The sequence below is a fragment of the Patagioenas fasciata genome, chromosome Z (genome assembly GCF_037038585.1).
Source record: "Patagioenas fasciata isolate bPatFas1 chromosome Z, bPatFas1.hap1, whole genome shotgun sequence".
In the NCBI taxonomy this organism is placed as follows: Eukaryota; Metazoa; Chordata; class Aves; order Columbiformes; family Columbidae; genus Patagioenas; species Patagioenas fasciata.
In genome coordinates this window covers 32,463,199-32,488,033 of record NC_092560.1, presented here as the reverse complement: position 1 = coordinate 32,488,033, position 24,835 = coordinate 32,463,199, and the positions used below count along the sequence as shown (strand labels likewise).

The 24,835-nt window shown below is 39.2% G+C and overlaps 1 protein-coding gene across 3 annotated transcripts; it reads left to right on the top strand.

Annotated features, from left to right (window-relative positions):
• Positions 1-473: 473 nt before the first annotated feature.
• SLC35D2 (solute carrier family 35 member D2) lies at positions 474-22,124 on the top strand. 3 transcript variants are annotated; one of them, XM_065861358.2, is made up of 12 exons: positions 478-1,007; positions 3,339-3,372; positions 4,980-5,066; positions 7,827-7,894; positions 9,685-9,756; positions 11,623-11,691; positions 12,701-12,803; positions 14,128-14,220; positions 16,658-16,725; positions 17,487-17,565; positions 19,384-19,466; positions 20,059-22,124. In XM_065861358.2, exons 1-12 carry the CDS (start codon positions 868-870, stop codon positions 20,168-20,170), a joined length of 1,008 nt encoding a protein of 335 aa, XP_065717430.1. In that variant the 5' UTR covers positions 478-867; the 3' UTR covers positions 20,171-22,124. The 3 variants fall into 3 exon arrangements, with proteins under 3 accessions (XP_071658089.1, XP_065717431.1, XP_065717430.1); XM_071801988.1 differs by lacking the exon at positions 9,685-9,756 and having other exon boundaries at positions 474-1,007; XM_065861359.2 differs by lacking the exons at positions 16,658-16,725; positions 17,487-17,565 and having other exon boundaries at positions 476-1,007.
• The last annotated feature ends 2,711 nt before the right edge of the window (positions 22,125-24,835 follow it).

Here is a 24,835-nt window from a genome sequence, read left to right as displayed (position 1 = left end):
CAAGCACACTGAATTTTACTTTGCTGTAGACAAAAATCAGACAGCTGAAGCAGTTTTGTGTTGTAAGAAGTTTTGAATAAAATACCAAGTTAAAAAAAAAAGACTGATTTTATGTTCTTTAAAGAAGTGATTACATACAAAAGATCTTGAAGTGTTCAGTGCTTTGAAAGATTAAATGACTTAACAGCAGGAGAGTGGATGTGCTGCCATTTAATAGATGCTTTGAATAGAACTTGGTTTAAATTTTTAAGTTTAGTCTGTGCTGCTTGGTAACTGCTAAATATTTGGGCCCTTGTTTCTGATGCCCGACTTGCCTTAGAGCATGAAGGTGTTTATTTCCCCTGTGTGTTGAAATCTGACGGAAGTTTTTAAAGCTTTTTTTACGGTTTCACAAATCATTGAGTGTGGGAAGCGCAGTCCTGGGCGGAGCGGCCGGGCCTGTGGCAGACCCTGCCCGCGGGTGGTTCGGGGCTGTCGCTTCCCGGAGGGGAGCGCCGGCAGACGCTCAACTCTTTCTGACTGGGCTGTACTAAAAACAAAGCCAGCCGGTGCCGGATGGTGGCGTAAGGTACCGGAGGGCCTCGGGGCCTTGCCCTGCCGCCGCAGCTCCCCCAGTCCCGGAGGCATCAGCCTGCCGCACTGAGATTGTTCTTACCCCGAGGTCCTTCCCCTCGGGCCGGGCCCGAACCGCTGCGACACGGCCCGGCCCCGCGCAGCGCCAGGGGGCGCCCTGCGGCCTCCGCCGTTCCCCGCAGTTCGGGGCCAAGCCGGGCCGGGCCGGGCCGGGGAGGAGTGGCGGCCCGTCCGGTCGCACTTGTGCAGGCCGAGGTGGGGCCCTGCCCGCTGCCGCCGCAGCTCCGCGCCGCCATGAGCGCCGGGCAGGCCGCGGGAGAGGCGGCGGGTGCTGCCGCGCACTCGGCGCTGCCCAGGGTGCTCTCCGCCCTTTTCTACGGGACGTGCTCCTTCCTCATCGTGCTGGTCAACAAGGCCGTGCTCAGCGCCTACAGGTGAGGGCCGCAGGTTGCGGAGGAGGAGCCACCGGGCAGCGGTGGGGCCTGTCCCGGCCCGGCTGTCCCTCGGGCCGGCGGCGCTGCCGCGCTTGTCCCGGCGAGCGGAGGTTGTACCGCGCTCCAGAAGCGGAGCGGGGCCGCACCGCCTGTCGGGGAAGCGCCGGCGTAACCCAGGGTTGTTTGGGCAGCTCGGATGCCGGGGCTGTCACCTGGCGCACCGAGACAGGCCCTTGGCCCGCGGAGATGGTGAACGTGCCGAGGCCGGGGCCGGTTTCTCCAGTTTCAGACCCCGTTTATGCCCGGCAGGTACCACTTGCGCCGCACCGCGGCGCGACGCGACGGGCTTTTCCTCCAAGGCCATTCGATATTCCTGGTGTCAAAACTGGTGTTTTGCTGGTCACACTGGTTCAGACCCTTCGGGGAGGCAGTGTTTCTCCTAACGGTTCCCACCACACCATCTTCTTACCTTCCTGAGAGCGCCTTTATTTCCTGAGATAGCCAAAAATTAAACATGAGGCCTTAGAAAGTCTCTTAAAAGTCTCTTAATCGTGAAAACACTACCTCTGCGACTTCATGGGGCATCTCATGTGGAATCATTGTGCTGTAGCTGTGATCTCACCATTAATATTCTTTACTTCCAAGGTTTGCTCTGGTTATGCTGTTCTAGCTCATTATGAACTAGAAACACTAAAGCGAAAAAACCCAACAAAACAAAAGAAAAAAAAAAGCAACACTTGCTGTTGTTTTCTAATGTTCAATGCTGTTTAAACAAGTAGCACCTGTATATAACATCTCCCAGAAATGATACATGAGACAAGTTGAGATTTTATTTTATAGTTGTTTTCATCGTGTTAATACAATCTGCAGCTCCCTGTAAGTCCCTGGCATACATCTACTGCATCCGTGAAAGGTATCAAGGACAGCACGCACATCATTAAGCCTGAATTTCGTATAAAGAGCTTACAGCATTGCTGGGAATGTTTAGGGCTTTGCAAATCAAAAATGCCTGGAAAAATCTGTGTAGTACAGACAAGTGAAGCCTCCATATTGTATAGCTGCAAGTACAAACCAAAACACAGTTTAAGCATCACATTATTATAAATGGGAGTTATGTTTCTTTTGCTCTTCCCTCCCCCCGCCTCCCTCACCCCCAAAAACCAAACCAACAACTGTGTTTCCCAGAATCGTTTTGCTACCAGCTGCTCCTAACCCTTTTTCTTTGTTATGACTCCAGTGTCCTTATGGCCTTTCTTTTGCTAATACTGTGTTCCTGTCCCAGGGCAACTCATTTGAGCACATTTCTCAGCAGCCAAGTAGTAGTATAGTGGTTCCTGGTGGCTTCTGTGATGAACAGCCACAACCTTAAGGAGTCTTGATAATGGAAAGTTGCAAAGCTTGTTGAGAGTGTGGACATTGCTTAGACATTCGTTAGTGCAGGTGTGCGCGGAGAATGAAATGGCTTTTATTTAGATTCCCTGGATGCAGGTTTGTGTGTAACCGTTCCTGACAGTGCAGTCCAGAAAAACGCTGCGTGACTCCTTGGAGGCAGCAGGAGCTCTGACCTTCAGGGTGCTCCTTGATACCTGAGGCTTTTGAGCAGAGAGGCTCCAGACACTGGTGGTTGTGGCATAAAGCAGCCATCCATTCTAAATAACTTCTTTGCTTGTATTTCAGTATACTTACAAAGAATTTGCAGTTACTGCCACACGTTTCTTGGTTTTAACTTGATGTAGATTTAGGGGGGGAAATCGAGATGCTCAGCTTCTTCAGGTGTTGTGCTAAAGTTTCTGCTCTGTTAGTATTCAAGTATTCATGCTTTCAGCTAAATTTAACTGAACCGGCATGATAGAAATTTAGCAGAGAAATTTAGCAGACAATAGATGTTTCTACAACATTTACCTAGGTCCTTTATTTTCACAAGAAAATGTTGCTAGTGTGTTTGGGCCATGTAGATAAGCTTCCAGGTTAGGGCAAGTGCAAGCGGTTTAACTTCTATACCCTCTGAGGATGTATAGTGTATATGTGAGACCACTTAAAAAATTATGCAGTGTATCTGTGTTACCTTCACTTACAAAGGTACCCAAAACAATTAGCACTTTAGAACTGATAAACTGTGCATATGCTATATTATTTGGATGCAGCTTGTGTTTTGCTGCAGAAATAAAATCTTAGGACTCTAGCAAGTGCAGCAGTTTCTGAGCCCATTTGAAAGACAGGCCAGTCATCCACATGTCCAGTTCTTGACTTTAGTTATAATTTTAAATTAATCTTTTTCTTTTTTTTTTCTTTTAATTTTCTCAGTATTAAATATCTGTTTATGCTTTTCAGCTTCCCATCACCAATGTTTCTTGGAATCGGACAGGTATGTTCACATTAAATAAATAATGTAGTAAAGCATACTAAATGCACTCTTTATTTTGTAAGTTAAACTAATGTTAGCATAGAGGTATATTTTAGGGGAGAAATCTCTGTTATACTGCATTGCTTGTCTTCTAGATTAGATACACTGTAAGGAAAAGTGATTTATTTTAGTAAGGTCAAGGAAATTTCAACTCAAGTCAAAACTGTTTCATGGGAAGAGTCATATAAAGGGCTGAAAATAGAATTTATTTCCCCTTACAGACTTCAGTAATTAAGAGACCTGGCCTTCAAAACTTTCAAGATTTGTTCTAGCAAGTGCATAGGTCTTGTGAGAATCCTTGAGCATTTGTGGATTACATGCAGAGACATTGCCTCTATTTTCAGACAAACGGTGTTTTTAGTCAAAAATCTTTCTCCCCTTTCCCAGCAGTTTTCCCGTAGGACTACCACACAACTTTGGATCTTTGTTGCAATATTTGCCTGTGGGCAATTTACACTACTGGACCAGAAATATATATTTTATTGTTATTTTTTTGCTAATAGGCATCATGGTAAAACCAAAGTTCAAATGTTTGTGTACATGATTCATGAAGAAGAATGTGTGATTTTGCAGAGGGATGGCTGGGAAAGATGGAGCCTTGAGGCAAATGTTTGGGTAAATACATTTAAAAGAGAGGATTTTTTTTTCTGCCAAAGTTACAAGCTGATGGGTAGGGAGGAAGAGGTGGCAAGAGGTTACCGCAAGTCAGACTTCTCTGCCATTTCATGCTGAAGAGTCTCAAATCTCTTGTAAAGTCTTTGCTGTGTGAGAGAGGGAGAGAGAGTCACACATCCAGACTGCTCAAGGAACTACACATCGTGTTTCAGTGGAAGTCAAAGACTGGAAAATGTGGCAATAATTCATGTTAAGGGTAATGACATAGCTTTGTTTGCAAAGCATAAGACTCAATGGCATTTCCATTTTTTTGTTGACCCTTCCAGGATTTACCTGAGCACTTTGTAAAGTGCATATAATATCGTATAATGCTTTAGTCTGCAGACATGATTCCACCTCATCTTCTATGTAGACAATTACTGTATTTTTATATAAGGAAAATTTTAATTTTTTTTCCTTCCTGGGGCCAACATTAACTTTTATGATGTATGACTGCTCAGATATTTTTCATTTGGTCTGTATCTTTGTTATTTCTTCCTTGTGTTGTCAATGGATTGATGAATGCACAATCCTCATCTCACATTACCAAAAAAGATGTAGGAGTGATTCTGCAGATTAAACAACACTCTGAGTGGAAATACCATGATTATTCTGGTACCATGTCCTGTTCTATTTTCTTGGCTCCCTCTCAGCACTCATTGTTTCACTGGGTGCCACTAATTTTCTCAAGCTAGTAAAACGTATGTCTATATTGTACTTTTAAATAAGTAGCAGTCAAAATTGATAAGAATAAAGTTATTCCAGTTTATTCATTGTGTGGTGTGTTGTTCTTTGAAAGAAATACATAATACATAGCATTTATTAAATGCATGTGAAGATTTTGTCTTTGAAGCAGTTTTTTCATACATACAGTTTTGCTGTTAGATTACTTCTTGTTTTTTCTTTTTATTTAGATGGCAGCCACCGTACTTATCTTGTATGTGTCAAAATTAAATAAGATTGTTCACTTCCCCGATTTTGACAAAAGTATACCTGTGAAGGTAAGTATTACGTAGGTCCTGATATTGATAGGAAAATGTTACCTCTTATAGTGGCGTTCTTTCTTGTGGAGACTAGATACAAAACAGCAAAAATTTTGCATTTTTTTGTCAAATGTGATTATCTTTGTTTCATTTAATATGGGATTTGATCGTTTCAGTTTCACTGCAGTATTCTGGCCTTTGTTTGCAGAGAAATCTGGCAGAATGTTATTACACAATACATGGGAAAAGGTGCTGTACCTTCATACAGCTGGATGAACTCTTTCAGATTCCTGGTGTTTTTCTGGATGTGTACAGCTCCTTTGGGGATCAATGGGAGATCTGTGCTTAAGAAAGGATTTTGATCACAGCATGAAGGGAGAAGGGCTGCTTAGAAGTTTGAATAGGACATGTGGTAAAACAATAGAAAGAGAATATGTGATAGGAAAAAACCCAAACCCAGTTGACTCCAAAAGATTTATGTTCCATAGGAGGGACTAAAATAATGCCTGCTGTAAACACTGTAGGTTGGGGCTAGCTGCATCGTGCAGACCGTAAGCCTGTATGGTCTAGGCAAGACAGAGAAAATAGGACAGGATCTGTATCTCGGATTGGGAACTAGCATCTGAAATGACTGCAGCACTGATCCTTTTAGATTTTTGCATCTGCGCAGTGTTGCTGGAGCTTTGCTTTGGTGTGTGAGCCTGTGTATTTATGTCTTGTTGCAGGGTGTTGGTCAGTGTTTGCTCAGGAATTTAGAGCGAGCTTCCAGCTCTGCTGCAGGACTCAGATATCACAGCTTTTCAGGCCACTGTCTTTGTTGCAGAATCTTCTTACTATCAATCTGAGGTTTACTATGAAGATCTCACAGTCTTTGGTGAATACTGTATATTCCTAATGCATGTTGAAATCATTGGCATTTAGAGATTCTGTAGGAATATCTGTACCATTTATTATAAGAAGAACAATCCTAATGTTTTCCCAAATGTGAATGAAGAGGGTTTCCCAGTGGGTACGTTTGAGTTCCCCATGTAAACAACTTGCTGAGACCTTGAGAAGTTTCTTCCTTCTGTCTCATCCAGTCCAGCTACTCTCCTTCTCTGTTGTTGCCTTCACCTTAACATCAGTACAAGGGCATTAAAAAAATACTCTTTTTTGTCCTAATAATATCTGTCCTTTGGAAGGCTTTTCTGGGTATGCTGGAGCAGTCAGCACTGCAGCATCCAGGACTTGCGTATTGCTTGTAGTGCTGGATTTGACTAGTCACAGTGAATCAGCTGGATTGCGAATTGTTGATTTCTTTACTTTTTAAAGCATTCTTTGACCGACTCTTTATCCTTTTGACAGCTCTTGCTTTCATTGACAGTAAGATTGTAGTTGCTTTTCACTCCTGGACTGGTTTAGGTCCTTAGTACTTTCAGCTGTAGTTTTAAAGTAGCAAAATGCTTATTTTAATGACAAAGCTTTGGAGTTCTTGACCCTTTTTGAGTCATTGTTTTACAGATCTCTGATGTTGTGCTGGATGTTTTGTCTTTACAATAGACAAGTTTCAGAGGAAAGAGAATGTTTTGTCAGCTCTGTTTCCATCCTGTAAATTAAGTAAACCAGATTGTTTGTTTTTTTTTTTTTTCCTAAATAAAAATATACAGAAGAGAAAGTGCATTACAAAATTTTTGCAAACTTATGTTGACAGGGTGAATATTGTTACTTACTGTCCTGTTTACTTTTACTACTACTTTCACTTAAAAGTTAACCTTAGTTAACTATAGTTAACTTCTGTACTCTCTCCTCTTTGCTGTAAAAGAAAGGCAGAATTTGTAGCGTAGATAAAAAGCAGCCGACATCTCTATATGCTTTTCCAGCATACAATGCTTTGAGAGGGCATCGCCTCCAGCAAACACAGTGTCTCCTGCGGCATGTATAGGCACAACAGCAGCTGCCGCATTTGCTGGGACAGAGGATCTGTTTTGTCTTCCTGCCATTTCAGCTCCGCTTGGCTGATAGTGACTGGGACTAGATGTACACACCACCTTTGTCCCCATTGATTACTGTGGTTGTTTTTAATCTTCTGCAGCTTTTCTGTAGTGGGAAGAGAACGGCTTTGAGCTGCAACTGAATGTCGTTTAGAGACCCCTGACTTCTTGTACCTTTTTCTTAAGGCTCTGAAGTGCTGTTATTGTTTCTCTGTATTGTGTTAGGGCCCATATGTTACTGTGCAAGTCAGTCTCGTTATGCTAGAAGCTGGAAATCGTGACGTTTAATTTACCCCTGAGTACTTATCTTTTTTTCTAGTGTCTTATGTAGCATAATTTCTTTGGTAGATCTAAAATTTCATATCTTCCAGACCTGCTAATGTATGTGGAGTACCTAGAGAAGCACAGCATACTTAAGAGTTTATTCATTCTTTTATTCAAGCTATTATTTTGCTTGCTTAGCTATTAACATAACTTTTATACCTAAAATTAAAATGTTAGAATGGGTATTAATCTGAGGATTACAGTAATTAAAATAAAACTGATTAACATTTACTGTAAATGGAGTCTGAGTCTCAGACTCACTAGATTGTTACTCTTCTAATGAAGTCAGTGAAGCTGTGGTTATGAATGGTCACATGAACGGAAGCTGCAGATCAGTTTGCAGCAGTTACATTTTTTTCCTTAAAAACCCTCTTTCTTGCTAAAAGTATGTCTGATATTATAGTTATCAAATTCTGTCATGTAAAGTTTCTGAACAATACTTCAAAACATAATAATCCGACTTGCATTTTTAATTTTACCACAGTTGTTTCCTCTGCCTCTGATTTATGTTGGAAACCACATAAGTGGATTATCAAGTACCAGCAAACTCAGGTACAGTAAATGGAATTTATAAGTAGACTGTTTGGATTTTACCCTTTTATGGGGGCAAAAAATAAACACTGAAGAAAAAGCGTTTTGTGGAGACTTAAATGCACATGATGTCTGACTGTCAGTCTAAACCCCCTGATATTTTTATGAAATTCTTACCAAAATGTTTGATCTGTTTACAAGTTGTATACTTCTTATAAGGGGGGCATAGCTGGGCCTGTACTGACAGAAAATCGCAATGCTCTTCTGTGACAATGAAAGTGCTTTCACTTTCCCCACACACCCAAGCATCCAGCTTTTCCTGTGTGTCTTAACCAGAGAGTTTGAAGGCTGTACAAAAGATGTTTTTGAAGGAGGAAGAATAAGGAAAAAAAAGTGCCACGGTGGCCGTGCGGCTTATTTAGGACACACCAAGAGATGGAAAAACTGCTGTGTAGTGGTGGGGATGGTGGCAGCACTACCATTGCGATGGTTTCTTGTATGTTATTACAGGCTCCTGAGGATTTGGAAGTAAACTAAACCGAAAGAGAGAATTTTGCAGCTTTTCAGCATTTCAGAAACTTTTATACAGACACTGGGAGAGAAAATGTATTACTTTTAATTCTTTTATGTTTCTTTTTATTTATAAAATTAATTTTCTTTGACTAGCAACATCAGGTGCCTGATTCTGCGACTCTTTGTTGTGTTTATTCAGAAGCTGTTCCACTGCAGTGACTGTGCAGCCATTGTGAATATGGAAGTAGTTTTAGTCCTGTAAAAGTCTGATCCATGGGTTCTTCTTTCCCATTTCCCTAAGTGTAATTTTAAAATAAAGTTTAGTAGGTTATTTTAAACACAAGTGCACCATCTCCTCCTCCTGTGGCTGACATACCTCTTTAGGTTTACTGTTCATAACAGATTTTTCTTGCAGAAAAGGAAGAATGGCTACCATGTTTCTACCATTAAATTTTGTTACATTGTGTTTTGTTACATTATGTGGCATTTGCTTATATTATGGCATTTTCCACCATGTTTGGGTTCTCAGTAAGGTTTAGATGGTCCTATGCATACCTTCAAAATGTCTGTTGTAAAGTAATTAAACTCTGTGTTAGGATTTGTGGCATTTGTTAATGCAGTTGCTAATAGTTATCTTAAACAGACAATTAATTGGTCAATATGGCCTTGCTGTCAGATTTCCTAAGTGTCAGACAGAAGTTTTTCTCAAATGAATTAAAAAGTTTTCCAACTGCATCGCTTTACATAGACCAACAATATGTTAAAAAACACCCGCTGGTAGTTGCAGCTGGTCCCAACTTTCATGTTTCTTTTATGTTCTCTGTTTTTTTCTTGTGGATTTAATTTACTTTTCTGGAAGTACAGCTTGTTTAATAAGCATGTTTGCTTTGTATTTTATTTCTCTTATATGTTTTGAGATACAGGCTTATTGTGTGTCCTCTAAGTTTACAACAGAAATCATTTTACTTACCATGCCCATTAATTCTGCAGAAAAAATTATTTGATGGGGGCTCTGCTAGGTTGAAAATAGCCTTTGTATTCCATTTCACTCTTTAGAAGGTAACCAGTTGCATTGTTTTACAAACTGGCAAATCATATTATTTTTCAATGATTTGGTTATCTAATCAGCATCTAGTTCCAGACTGACTTTTTTAATGTATACTAAGTGACTGGGATTTTGTTTTGGTTTGTTATTGCTGGATACTGGTTTCATCTTCTGGTTAGTAACATTAGATAAGAATTAGAACATAAAAATACTGTTAATCTGATGCTGTGCTTGGATTTTGTTTTTTTGACAGTTTGCCGATGTTTACAGTGCTCAGGAAGTTTACCATTCCACTTACTTTACTGCTGGAAATCATCATACTTGGGTGATCCTTTTTTTTTTTTTTCATTTAAGATACCTTTATTTTAGATCATATCAAATTGGTTTAGATCATGTCAAATTGTGGCATCTCATCAGAATATTGAATGAATGTTTTTTACTGACAAATAGAAAAGAGCAAGTAAAGTGCTTTCATGTAGCTTTTTTTGAAGACATTGATGCATGCACTTTAGTGAATTGAGGGGAAAAAAGTCAGCTTGCTCTTATTTACACAGCTCATTTTCTTGACCGTTGCACATCAATCAGATAAGCAGAGCACAACTTAGACACTTGTGTTAGCGGTTGTGGTTTGTGTCTCGTCTCGGAGGCCCCCCAGCTACAAAGTGCTTCAAACAGACAGATCCTAAGTCTAAAAACATACCAGTTTAATGAAGCAAAGTGTTATCTGTCAGCGTGCTGTTAGATCAGAAAACACCTCAGTTATAGATACCTCTGTTATTTTTAATGGGAAATTAAGAGGTGTATGCTATTGCAGCTTGGGATCGCTAGTTTCAGTTGTAATGACTTGGAAGAACCAGAATATAAATAGGTCATACTTTGTCACTGTCATGGTTCTACCCAGATATCTTGCTTGGATAAGGTGAGGTCACAAGAGGAAAAGCAGCTTGCTGAAGCTGAACCCAGGCAACATGAGAGTGATGGTCAGGGGAAAAGTTTCTTGAAAAGCCTTAAAGCAGACTGCCATCGCCTTTTGGCTAAAGTAGCAGTTGATCGATGTGAGTCATATTTGGGGATTCCAAGGATTCTTTTCTAGTTGTAAATTCTCACAGGGAAAGCCGAACTTGCTGTCTTCTCCTGTGGGCCTGAGAATTCCCACAAGCAAGTGAGGAAAATGTGAGTCTGTGAGGTTGTCATCTGTTCTTAGCTGGACTACAGCAATGTGGTGTACAAGTACAAGCAGCGTCCTAACCTAAGGGAAGCTTAAGAGCAGAATGCTGTATTCCTATAGGCTGCCACAGTGACGGTGTGTTTCCTGAGGGTTGAAGATGAAAAGACTCCAAAGAGTCTATGCTGGCCTAGCTCGGGATTTGAAAAGCAGTCAATATGCGAGTCATTATGATCAAAGCCTGTCATACCTGGAGACTGCACACGGCTTTGTTGCTGGGACAGCGGTCCACAGCTGCGCTCCTTTGACATGCAGGATTTCTCCAAGAGCAATGTACATTTTGTTCTGATGGATCTTTTCTCACAGGCCAGCTCAGAGCTGGGGGCTAGCCTGAGAGAATGGCTAGGACAATGCCTGTAAGGCATGTTGCGGTATGGAGCAAAAAGAAGTTTTTAGGACATTTCTAAATAAAGTAATACAGGTTTGAGAAGCAGACTAGTTTTACTCTGTGGCAGTACTTATGTAGACGTAGCAAAGATATCATAAGCTTTCATGCTTTCCCCTTCAAGTACAAGGTTTCAGTTTGACTTCAAAATAAGTATCTATTTGGAAAATAGCCCAGATAGTTTGTTGTACAGCATCTTTCCCAATAAAGGTGAGATGAAAAACTACATGAGAGATATGTAGTGGTTTTCCTTTATTGGATTGCTTGAAGACACTGAAATATGTCCATTATGAGTCCTAATACACAGTAAATACAGTTTGTTCCAGTACTGTTTCTTCAATTACCTATAATATTTACTTTTAAAATTATCTAGTAGCAGAATGCTCATAATGCTTTTTCAATTTCTGTTCTCAGGGCCAAGGTCTGACAGTGTGGCACATGGCTTCATTAAGGTTATCAAGACTGTGCCCTCATGTTAAATGTTCTGTGATTGCTGGCTGTTTTGAAACGTTTCAGGCAGACAGCCATTTAATCTCTTCTTCAAATAATGAAAGTATGACCTGTCTAATTTTTGTCTACAGGAAACGATATCCACTGAGTATTGTAGTCAGCGTATTTGCCATCGTTCTTGGGGCTTTTATAGCAGCTGGGTAAGGTTTTAATTTGTTATATGAAGTCATGTTATAAGATGAGGGACAGCAGGATATTTCTTTATTTGTTAAGTGCCACGTAAACCTAGGTTGAGAACGGTTACTCTGGATCAAGTTGATGTGGAAAATCTCTCTACTGACATCATTGGGAGGTGCAGGAATACAAAGGGAAAAATTTAACTCCAGCTGAAAGTATTTTGGTGCTTCTTCCCTTTGCCACCCTCCCCAGTTTTCCATGTTTGCAGGATCACAAATAAAGCAAGTTAGAACTCTATGGGGAATGATGCTTTTGATCAGTGTGTTTTAATAATCTTACAAAAACATATTCTTGTTCTGGATAGAAAGACTGGTCTTTTGGTTGTCAAATACTGTTTTGTATTAGGCAGTATCTATTTTTTTTTAATGACTGTGAACGAATTCCAGTGTGAGGCTAAGTTTACAAAGCACTTGTATACTACTCTCTATTTTCTTTCGGTTTGAATGTTCCTTAACTGGAAATATAATGTTATTTTTTGTTTCTTGGCTTTCCTGTGTACAAAGGTAAATAATTTCCATGTGATGTGGCTCGGATAGAGCCATGTCCTGTTACAAGAATTACCGTATATCCATGAGGTCACAAGTCAAAACAGAAAGGATGACAATATGTCTGATCTGACTGTAAAAACAAGTAGTCAGACTTTATTCCCTAGCTACTTTGTGTGTTAACAGGAATAGATGAGTATACTCAGTAATAATTGGACAGGTTGTCAGGATTGAGACAGATGAAATTTTTCACAGAATGAAAACTGATCATTTCCTGCCGCTTCTGAAGTGACTCATTTGTGATGGTCCAGTGGCTGGAGAAATGTAAAGTACCTTGACTTACGAAGAAGGCTTAAAGCAAAACCTGTGACTGGCTGGAGTTGTCAGGATTTGCATTTCCTCATTTATGGTACTTCTTCAGGTAAACAAGGTAGTGCAATTCATCATATAGTGTTTGCTTATTTACAATATAATATTTCTTTCCCAGGTCTGATCTGTCTTTTAATCTGGAGGGCTACACCTTTGTGCTGCTAAATGATATCTTCACAGCAGCAAATGGAGTTTACATGAAGCAGAAAATGGATCCAAAGGTAACTGTGAGGTGATTAGTTTGAACTTAACATGATGACAATGGTAACAGTGAGTTACTTATTACATGACTTCATGAACATAAAGTTATGAACTAACAAATAGTTTCATTTGCTTTCAAATTTCAGCTGATATATGCATCCATAATACAGAACAGCCTGGGAAAAACTTATTAGTATCTCAGGCCAGGCTTAGATGAACAGTGTATTTTTTCTCCCAAGTCTTTTAGACAAAGTTTGTAGTCACTTTGAAACATTGTTTTGGGCTAAAAAAAAAAAAAAAATCCAAACCAAAAGCAAGTTGTTTATCTGTAAACTATGTATATAAATATATATATATACACATATATATATATGTATATATATCTCATATATATTTGTAAAGAGGATGACTTCTTGACTAGAAACACACTTTAAGTGAAGTTTATATAAAATAAACTGCTGGGTAGGAACAGAGCCCTGTCCAGTTTGAGTGAATAACCACAACAACTGAAACCTTTTTGGCTATGTAAGATTAAGTGCCATGAAAATCTATCAAGCCATAGCAAAGGCCAGTCTTGGAGATGCTGGGTAGAGATTTTGTCACTGACTTTGGTGGAAATACGTATTTTTTAATAATCTCAGGAATCACATCAAATCCAGACTCTGTAATTTTTTATGAGCAGCACTTAAGAGCCTCAATTTTTTCTGCAAAATATGGAATTTCATTTTAAAGCAAGAGATAAGCTGGAGAGATTGCCCAGTAGCATGGCTGAATCTTAAGGAAGGGAAGGCTGCTTTTTCATTCCCCAGATCATCTGCTCTTGTGTCAAGCAAATTAACCAACAGGATATGTGGCATCCCTCAAATTGCTTGAAGTTACATCAGTTACCAGTGATAGAAATGTTGCATTTAGGAGCCAGACTTCATTAATTTACCTGTTATGCTGGCCCCAGGGAGCCACCCTGCCCTATGCTTTTGTGGTTGATTTGTCATAGGTGGAATAGGTAATCCCCTGTCCAGGCAGAGACTTGTGTGGAGTCTAACACAAAGCAGTTCCGGACCATTTCCTTGAGGAAGTTTCTGACTAGCTGGTGTTGTATAGAAACTTTTGAAGGTAAAGCAGAGCAGTAATATTCTGCTGAGCATGTGGACAAAGTGACTGATGTGGAAACTCAGCTCAGAACTGAACACTGAATCCAACAATTACAAGCTTGTATTTTAAATCAAGGTGTATCATGTTTTGTTTGCTCATTGACAATAATGTCAGAAGGATTGCCAGAGTAGTCCTTAGTATTTTGCTCCCAAATGGCTTGTAATTCTACACACCATGTTTCATTTTTCACAGGAGTTGGGAAAATATGGTGTCCTTTTCTATAATGCTTGTTTCATGGTGGTACCAACAGTTATTATTAGCTTTTCTACTGGAGACTTTCAGCAGGTAAGAAGCAGTATTGCCTTTCTCAGACTGATAACCGTATTTTGTTCATATTTTTCATGTGGGGTGTGGATGAGATTTTTTTTGCTTGTTTTTAGAGAGGTAATCCTACCTCCATGCTGTTGATTAGTATTTGAAATATGTGGATTGGACTTTTCCCTTCACAGGCTAAAACTTGTAATTATTCACCTTAAAGAGAAGCTGAATTTGTGTGATAGCCCTTATATGAATCTTTTTTTAAGAATTAATGTGTGACTGAGGACTCACAGCTGGAGCAATTGGGAACCCAGCTGCACTGTGTGACTTGAGACATGTTCTAAAAAGAGATTGCAAATACAGAAACCAGAATATTTCCAGTCTTCCTCTCATTGTGATGCACAGAACAGATTTCTGTTTAGTCTCAGTCTAGTTTTGTAACCTACATTTTACATTATCACAGAACAACAGCTTGACTCTCTATAGCTAATCATAATACGGGATAGTACCCTAGGCAACGTGTCCTGGCATGCAAAGTATCAGACCAGGCGGTTTGTATTGTTTTTCTGGCTCCCTCACAGACTTGCTGAATGGCCTTTTTCTTACCAATAAAATGAGTCTAGAGACTCGTATTCCTTTCTGGAAATGTTTGAGATTTGCCACTGAAAATTGTTGCAGAGCTTGGGAGTATAATAAATCATTTCAATGTTCTTTGTTTTTTGTTGTGTTCTGGACTCACATAGTTCTGTTGTTGTGTTCTTACAACTCTGCTTTAAGGGCAAAAATTGTCGTTCCCTGAAAAATGATGGATTTAGATCTTCTCTGAGTGTGAAATTTCTCCTGTGACGTCAATCTAGCATGACCTTTTGCTAGTTTAGGAAAATACAGCTGATGCCCTTGTTGGTAAACTTAGTGGGAGCCAAGTTTGTATGGCTGTAAGCTTTCAGCTGCTTTCCCAAAGACAGGGCTGGAGGCATTTTGGGAGAAACGGTCAGGGAAGTTTGCCTTGTTGCTATGTTTATTCCTTGCCAAAAATACGGACTGCATTTTGCCCACATGTTGATTTGGCACAAACAATTTAATGCTCAATTACCTGAAAAGAATAAATAAACAACAGAGAAATGCATAATGCCTGTTGTGCATAAGTACAAGTGGCTTGGTCACTTAGTATTAAAAGTCCTTTTAAATGATGTGGATAACTAGCATCAGTGTGATGCACAGAGATTAAATCACAGGGGAAAAAAAAAAAGGAAAAATGGAAGAATACTAATGAAAATCCAACAAATCATTGCAGATAACACCTGTGTGTAGACAATTTCAAGGCCGCAAAAGTTGGCTTACTTTTAGCCTAGAAGAGCTTTTAGCCTAGCAGAGCTTTTTGCCTTGATCTGTCACAGACTTCTATCTTTTGCCAGTCAAAATATCAACATGATGCCTATGTGCTAGGGAGATTGCTTCTGCTCCTTTAGCTAGTTCTGGAGTGGTAGCTACCACATCTTGCAGATGTAGATCTTGTCACGACTGTAGTTTTTCAGTGTCCCACTTCTCCTTCACCAGCTGGCTGACAGAGAACAGGAAAGTGTGATGCAGTGGCAGAGATAGGAGGCCCCAGAAGGTCTCCCTGAAATGCTTTGCAGTTTGTTGTTGCACACCAGCACAATTATAGCAGGGCAGGGCTGCCTGAGATGCATCTGATCTGTTACCTCAGGTGGTGGAGGCTCAGGTAGCCACTGCTCAGCATGGACTAACAGCCTTGATCCTGTTTCTCAGTGATGTGTTCAGCATTTGCTGGGTTTTGTGCTGATACAGGTGACTTTAATCAGGTTAAAATGAAGAATATCTTGGAGTTACTAGAGATGGAAAATAATCTTTGACATGTTTCTTTGTGACTGTTGTGTGGCACTGTGTGTTTGCTGCATGTCACTAAGGAGCAGACTTCAAAGTGATGATTTATCCTTTTCATTGATCTTCATTGATGAGAGGCCTTAGTAATGTTTATTTAATGTACTTTGGAGCTCAAAAATGCAGGCTTGGACCTTGAAAGCTGTTCATGAATGAATCTATGGTATGAAATAGATTTCAAGGAGTTTATGTATTTATCTGTCTTGTATCAACACTATCTACTACACAATATTAATCACAGTGCTGGTACCTATACTAATAAATATAAACCCACAATTTATCTGTGTTTCATTTGTGTTTTTTGCTTGCAGTATGCAGTTTTATATCTGCACTGCTGTATATGTTACAAGAATGTGTCTGTGTATCATGGGTGCTGTCGTCCTGTTGTCTCTGACGTTAAATGCATAAAAATATTTTCAGTAGTAATATAAATGTTTTGTAATTATAATAGGAATCAAATATATTTTGTGATTTCACACATTTTCATATTAACTACATTTTGTATGCATTTACAGCTGATTATATGGCACATTATTCTTGTTCTCTCTTTTTATTTTACTAGGCAACACATTTCCAGCACTGGACAAATTTTTTGTTTGTCTTTCAATTTATTCTTTCCTGCTTTTTGGGGTAAGAACACAGGGCAATCAAGTAAGACATTTTAATGGCAGTGTTTCAAATTGCAAATGTCAAATGTAAGACTTGCTGATAAGTTATGTTAAAATTCAAAGAAGATATATTTTCCTCTGAGGCTTCTGTCTATCTTTTAATTATTTCTAATAGTATAAGTAACTGTTTCAGTACTGTTGATGTTGTTGACCTCACAGGTACACTGGTCAACAACATAACAATAACTTTTTGCTTTCTGTACTCAGTGTCTCCCTGCTGACTGTCTCTTCTGATTGTCTGATTTACTCTATGCAGTTAATAGAATGTAAGCCCTTCAGTATAGGAACTGTTTCAATAAGTTTTTTCCTTAAAGTACCTGGAAAAGTATGGGAGACTCAAAAATAATGGAACAGTGCTTTGTTCCTGTTGGAACTACAGAATCAAAGGAAGAACAGAAAAATAAGTTGGATCCTGTTCTTCTCTTCCACATGGCACCTACTAAGGGGTCCAACTGACTTCAGTACTGACATTTAAGAAGCTCAGAGGCTAGGGATGACCCTGCTACAGCTCAAGCTGCACATTTTAACATGTGTCTTGAGTACTCTCTATATGCATATCCTTAACTTAAAATACAGATCCACACAATCTTTCTTTTACGGTTTCGAACAGGTGAGACTGGCAAACCAAGCAAAATACTGATCCAGAAAATGTTGAACATTTCAGAGTGTTGCTAAACTTCTAGCTCCCTGGGAGGAATTTATAAAACGTTCTCCTTTATTTAGGTTTCTCTTGATGTATTCTACTGTCCTATGCAGTCATTACAATTCTGCGCTCACAACAACAGTAGTTGGTGCCATCAAGGTGAGTTATGGAACAGAAGAGGGAGATAAGAATGTTCAAATAGACAGGAAAGAGCATTGACTCAGCAGCGATCCTGATCATACTTTCAGCTAGAAACTCAAAATGAGGGCTAATGCCAATCCAGTGCTTGTGCCAAACCAGGTCACACTACAGAGTGACCCTGTTTTTTTCCATTGAAGTTCAGGTGTGCTCTAGAAAGTAATGTGAGTATTGATTTATTTTTATATTTCCCACAAGAGAAGCTTCAGCCACTTTAAAAGATGTACATTTTGTCACATTTTGTCAGGTACTGTCACCTGCTTCTGTTCTTTATGAGGTTACTGTGAGGTTTTCAAGGTGGCCTGTTGCACGTCCATTGCAAACTGATACAGACTAACCTGCTTTCACTTTGGGCTGAACTAATTTCCATTGCTGATGATTAATGGGGAACTCCTAGATACAGAATAATGGTTATGCTGTAGCGGGGAGTATATTGCTTTATGGTTAACTGCTTCAGCCTCTGTGTGGGAATTATATTCCAGCTGAATGGACTACTTAGTTTTGGTTTGTATATGGTCAGTCAAAACCAAAACATGCATGTCATAAAAACTGAACTTAGTGTCCTTACAGTCTGTTTTCTCTAACCCAGTTTAATTTAAAACCACTGCAGCTTCCTTTGTGTTGATGAGGCCAGCGTGTCTGAGCTGGGAACATCTCTGACTGTCCAAGCACCTTTTTGTAGGGCAGTTTGGAAAGAAGCATGGAGCTGTAAGCTGTAAGAGTTCTAGCAAAATATAAAACTTGTACCAGGTTATGGTTACGGGCCAAACAGCTATCAGAATCCGAGCTGATTTAGACACAGTAGTAACAGTCCTCAGAGTGCTCCCTTGCATAGGTGATTGAGGAAAACAATACTCCAACATAACAAAATGCACTAAGAGAAGATGATACTTCTCTTTCTATGGTTTTCTTTTGAAAGCTGGCAAGATTAATCTAGTTGTTTTCATTTTGTGGCCTTGAAAGCATGCTTTTAGATTTTATATGTCTACACTGAATCATTAAGACAGAGCAACGCTGTTTCTCTTTTCTGAGCAATAATAGTCTTTGAGACATTTTGAACAGCTTTAAAGTTGAGAAGCACTTTATGATGCAGTAGTCCCCAGTAGAAACTGGTAGAAATGATGTCATTATCCAGGCTAGCTGCTAAAACATTTGAAACCAAGAAAGTGTTGGTAAAATGATCATACAGTTCTATAGCTTTCCTTCTGTCTGTAGGGGACAATTTTCTGAAAACTGGATGGGGACGGAGTGAGAGGTAGAACCTTTAACTTTAAACTGTGCCTGCCTTGAACTTGGAAGCAAAGTGCTTTCAATGCACGTTTAGCTGTCAAAATAAGGAGTTAACCATTTTAAAGCTATAATAAAGAGCTTTTATTGTAACTTTAAAGCGTGCTTTTTATGCTTGAGAACCAAAACCCTGCTTTTAAGAAACGGGATTTGAAATGAGCCTTCCAAAGATGAGGAAGAAGTACATTTTCAGTACGTGGCTACAGCTCCATTTTAATTAATATCAAATAGTTTATTTTATTTTTTATTTTCTTTCTTATTCTTTTCCCCAGAAAGTCACTCTCAGTGCATTGCATGCATTTAGAAGGCATATTGATTTTATTATTTTATTTTACTGTTAGATGACCCATAAGGGGTCATCCCGTGAAACTCATTTAAATGCTGATTTTAGAGTAGCCAGCAGCAGAGTATACCTATTTCCTTAGGAAATCATTTATATTATTTGACATGGAAACTGACTTGAATAAATGCATGGCTTTTGTTTCCTTTCAGAATATATCCATTGCTTACATTGGAATGTTGATTGGTGGAGATTACATATTCTCCGTGTTAAACTTCATAGGACTAAATATTTGGTGAGTGGAACTTGAATAGCTTTTATTTGTTAAGGCTGAAAATTTCTCAGTGAGATATAGTTTTATCTTTTGTTTGATTTGGCCAACTTACATGATGCAGTTTTGAAACTACTAGCTTGAGGAAGAAGTGCTTCAATATGTGAAGCACATTACAGTTAGTTATGTCTTTTCATGTTTGTTTTCAGATATTGAATCTTACTGTGATAGGATCTTAACTCTGGAAACACGCCTGCAGTTTTACTACGTGGGATTGTGTTCATTCTTTTTCTTTATGAGCGGTAGTTCTGTGCTGTGAGGCTTCCAAGTAAAAGCCAAGTGGTGTGGGAAGTGAGAACATTGACTGAATGAGTTGTGCCCATTGAATATGATTTATAACTTTGAGTTGTTACTTTTTGTGCTTTGATGAACTGTTACATCTGTATGAATCTGTTGGAGCAAATTATGATCTTTGTCTGCTCAGAGTGAGTTTCTGAGATGGCACTCTGTGCTAGCTGGCATTCTTTAATCCATTGAAAGGAAAGGTACGTACGTATAAAATAGTATGGGCAGCATTTGGTATCTCTGACACCTCTGTTTATTCTCTTTTCTTTAGTATGGCAGGAGGATTGAGATACTCGTTTTTAACCTTAAGAGGAAACAGCAAACCTACGCAACCTGGGGATGAAGAGAATGCACTTCCTGAGTCAGTTAGCCAAAATGCCTGACTTGAAAGAGACTGAAGATAGAAGTTCGTTTAGCATTGCTGAGAACTTAAATAAGTATATGCTGGAACATATTTGGAATGAGAAGAAAAATCTACCTCAGCTGCCACAGATGTGCACACAATTCGTTGGTTCAGAGATATTCTTGCACACCATGTTTTTTACATGTGGACAAGTTTAATTTTAGCCTATTTTTTCACTATGAGCAAATTTATAGGAAGAAATGCCATGAGCACATCTCAGGTTTTAAATTTTATTTGTTTACCTGTACTTTGGTGCTGTTTGTACTCAACAAGATCCGTGAGTTCTGTTTCAGTGTGTGCCAGTACTCTTTGAGGCAGAACTCCCAGTAAAGATGCTGAGGCTTGATTCACCGTTGCCTTATGCCATATGCAATCTTTTATATCAGTGAAGAGATGAAAGATGCTGGTGATCCAGCATGATTTCACGCACACATTTGCTCCTGTTTAAGGTGATTGTGGAACGTATAGAGCAAAGAGAAGATGTGCTCCAAGATTGTTACCTGTGTGTTGACTAAAAAATTCAGGATATGGCCAGGTTTGTTCACTATGCATTTTGTAGACATTATCTCTCGATCTTTTCCTTATCCTCAATAACATCATGGTGTTCTGCTGCAGTTGTCACTGTTGGCTGTAAGTGAACCCTGATAACTTTTCTGCAGGATCAAGGAGAGAAGGAAATTGAGAGAGAATATTTTAGTATTTAAAAATATATTTTGTGTGTTTGTGAGCCAGTATCAAACAGATAATGAGGATAGATAACAAAGGTAAATATATTTTTGTTTAGGTACATTAATCTTTTTGTATCACAGTCCCCTTCTCTGATGTTTTGTCTATAATTACCTTTTAATGCTGCAGAGAAGTAGTACTACTATGTACGAACTACAAGAAGGGAAAACTGATTGATATATGGAAGACTAACTGGTGCTTAAATGAGGAGAAAGTACCAGTGTCCTGCTGTATCTTATACATGCAGTGAAAGCTTATCTGGTACTAGTTCATGCTTAAAATTCAGAGCAAGCAATTATAACAAGCTCGGACAAGGATGTGATGGTCTGGGTTATCATTGGGGATAATAATGGCACCACTCTGTATTTTTATTTCTTTTTCCGAAAATACAGTTGATAATGCTTGATAATGTTCTCAATAATGTTCTTGATAATGTTCTCAATTCCCTGCAAGCACGAGCAAAGATTTTTTAAAATAATCAAATCAAAATAAGATTTTGGAAGACCTTAACATGGAACCAGGATGATCTAATGGCTAGCGTGATCCCTGCTTAAATTCAAATACAGCTAAAACTGAAAAGCATTTACCTGTACGTAACACATGAATGACCAGACTGGATCAGATCTAAGAAACGTGTGCGTAGCTCACGCCAGAAGCTTCAGAGAATGGCTGGGCTGGCCACTGCCTCTGTGGATTTGAATGGCAAGAGAACCAGTGGCTGCAGATACTGGAAGTGGAATTTCAGGGCACAGTCAAAGTGGAAACTGAAGTCTGAGCTATCCAGTTTCTCACAGCTGGCCAAGAAATGGGAGTTTCATTTTCTGCCTGTTGAAGAGCTGAAGAGGGAAGAGGTTGCTGCAAATACTTTAGAGAGATCATCTGTTTTTAAATAATTCCTTTACACTTAAAAAGCCTTCAATATTTTGAGTGTATTCTTTTATAGGACTGCTTTTTCTCCAGATCATCTCTACCTCCAGAATCCTAATTACTGAACCTCAACTCTCTGACATGGGACAAGATATTGGAAGGTTTTCATTAATTACTAAAAGATTATGAGAGCCATTTGATTGCAATACTGATCAACACACAGTGGCATCTGCTATATAAGATGTAGTTCCCAAAAAGGAACAGCTACTGTATGAATTTAATTCATTAATATTTTGCTATACCTTTTGTAAATAAAGAGAGACAGATCACAGATTTAACAAGTTTGGTTTTTTTTTTTTTTTTTTGTGTGGGTGGACACCTAAAATGCTTTCGAGCACACATGGATAGCACGAATATTTGCTTTCTATTCGATCAACTGCTATACTATATTTTAAGTAGTTATATTAATTGTTTCTAAGCTGTAGTGGAAGTGATTTTATATAATTTGTTGTTGAGGTCACATTTTTTGAGGTCCTTCAGACTTAGACTTCTCACCCAAAACACAGACCTGAATCTCACAGTCTTTATGATAGCATTACTCAGAATCTTTTAAAAGATAAATTTGGGAATTACAAAATGTAGATATTATTTAGAAGAAATTGCAAGTCCTTGAATCCTTTCACAAAGCAACTCAGCTTCAGTCGCTCTTTTCCTCAGTATCTATGGAGATAATGTTAATTCCGGTAAATTTCCAGGTTTAAACTCTGGGAATATGGGCTCAACTATCATGTTGGAATTTAGGCAGTTCTGGAAATTGCTGTCTCATTCAAAACCTTGGTATTTGTGTCTTTCGGTTAATAAGGTAGTAATTTTAAACTGATTTGTCTTATGATACACCTGTAGATAGTCCTAACCTTACTTTTTTACAGATTTCGCATTAGTTAATGAAATACTGAAACAGTTACAAAACTAGGTGACCTATCTGCTGTGTGAGGCTTCATTTTCTTTTTGTTGAAAAAATGGTAAAAATCACTAAAGAGAGCATTAGCCTTCAAGATACATATTTAAAAGTAGTAAGTGGGCTACTTTTAAGAAATAGTGGATTGACTTCTGAAAGTCACATTCTGTCACAGAACTGTCCCGTTGTTACATGCTGCTAGCTACAAAACTTGATTTTCAGAAATCAGTCCAATATTTTAAAAACTTTTTGAAGTTCTACAGGCAGCAAGGTGTTGTTTATGAGGGAACATACAAATAAACTTTTAGAACACTAACTGGGTTGGAAGGGAGTATTGTACTGTACATTGATCTGTTTGTACTCTTAATTCTGTAAGGACTGCATATCAGCGTTCTAGCTGTAATGGGGTGAGATTAAGAGAGAGAAGTACAGTGTTCACACAAATAAGCTTTCTAGCCATGCGATGCGTAAAGCTCTTGCAGTGATTCCTATGCAAATCAGAGAAGCAATAACTCAGGAAAACAAAACGAAACAAAATGAAAAAAACAACAACAACCCCCCCCCATCTTACACTAGGTTGGATGACAAATTCTTCACATTTATAAGAATTTATTATTTTTCCTCTCACTTTCTGGGCCTGATAAACAAATATGAGGCCCATAAAGTACTGTAAGCATCCCTCAGCCTTGTTACCAGCCTTTAGAAAATAAATGGTAAGGAAGCATGGGCAGAGCTGGAAGTGCAGAAGAGAAGACTGGCAGCCATGGAAGTCTGCATTTTGACTCCGTGGTCAAATGTAAGTGTTGGGATTTGGTTTGTGTTTGGTTTTTGGTTTGGTTTGGTTTGTTTCAGGAGATAGCACCGTTGTTGTGTATGAAAAACACAATGTAACTTGTTTAAATTTAAATTATTTCTTGAACAGTGTGTGATCCTTTGGGGAATTTGTGATTGTGTAAATATTTTTGGAAATTTAATACTAAGACCTTTTTTTTAATTTGACCAGCCTTATTTATGGGATAAAATGAGATGGAATTTTCAGAGACCTTATATATGAGGAAACTGGGTTGTTGTTAAGCTAATGATACTTGTATCTTACTATAGATAAATTAGTGTTACATTCCTTCATACATAATTTTTACTCTGTAATGCATCTTCATATTGTGCTTTTTTGGCTGAGGGTGTCAGTAACATGACACTTGACATACATTGCTGATATTCAGTTGGAGAATGACTTGTATTATTTTACCTTGCCCTAAGTGCATGTATAAGCATCAGTACTTCTTTTCTTCGGTTTAAACTGAATTTTGAAAAATGGATATTTCAAACTGCCCCTACAAAGAAGAGCAAAGGTTGTTCCTGTGCCTCCCCTGTGAAATTCCATATATTAACTTTTTGTTGTCAGAGGATGTAGGGGGGCAACTAGGAAAGCCAAGGCCTCCTTAGAATTAAACCTGGCGAGAGGGGTCAAGGACAACAGAAAGAGCTTTTTCAAATACATGGCAGATTAACACTAGAGGCAATATAGGCCCACTGATGGGTGCCCTGGTGACAGAAGATACAGAGAAGGCAGAGTTACTGAATGCCTTCTTTGTCTACTCTGCCGGAAGCTGTCCTGAGGAGCCCCGTACCGCTGAGGCCCCAGAGGAAGTCAGGACAATGAAGGAGTTTGCCTCGGTTGATGAGGACTGGGTTAGGGAGCAGTTAATCAATCTGGACGTCCATAAATCCATGGGTCTGGATGGGATGCACCCGTGGGTGCTGAGGGAGCTGGCTGAGGTCATTGCTGGACCACTCTCCATCATCTTTGCCAAGTCTTGGGAAGCGGGAGAGGTGCCTGAGGACTGGAGGAAAGCAAATGTCACTCCAGTCTTCAAAAAGGGCAAGAAAGAGAACCCGGGTAACTATAGACCAGTCAGCCTCACCTCCATCTCTGGGAAAGTGATGGAACAACTTATTCTTGGTGCCATCTCAAGGCACATCAAGGATAAGAGGGTCATTAGGGGCAGTAGACATGGCTTCACCAAGGGAAAGTCATGCTTGATCAACCTTACAGCCTTCTATGAGGACATAACAAGATAGATAGATGATGGCAAA

Bases quoted from the DNA above. Each gene is read 5' to 3' on its own strand.
- SLC35D2 (XM_065861358.2), top strand. From the start codon at position 868: ATGAGCGCCGGGCAGGCCGCGGGAGAGGCGGCGGGTGCTGCCGCGCAC. The intron at 1,008-3,338 runs GTGAGGGCCGCA...TATGCTTTTCAG, and splicing joins GCCGTGCTCAGCGCCTACAG to CTTCCCATCACCAATGTTTC. The intron at 16,726-17,486 runs GTAAGAACACAG...TCCTTTATTTAG, and splicing joins ATTCTTTCCTGCTTTTTGGG to GTTTCTCTTGATGTATTCTA.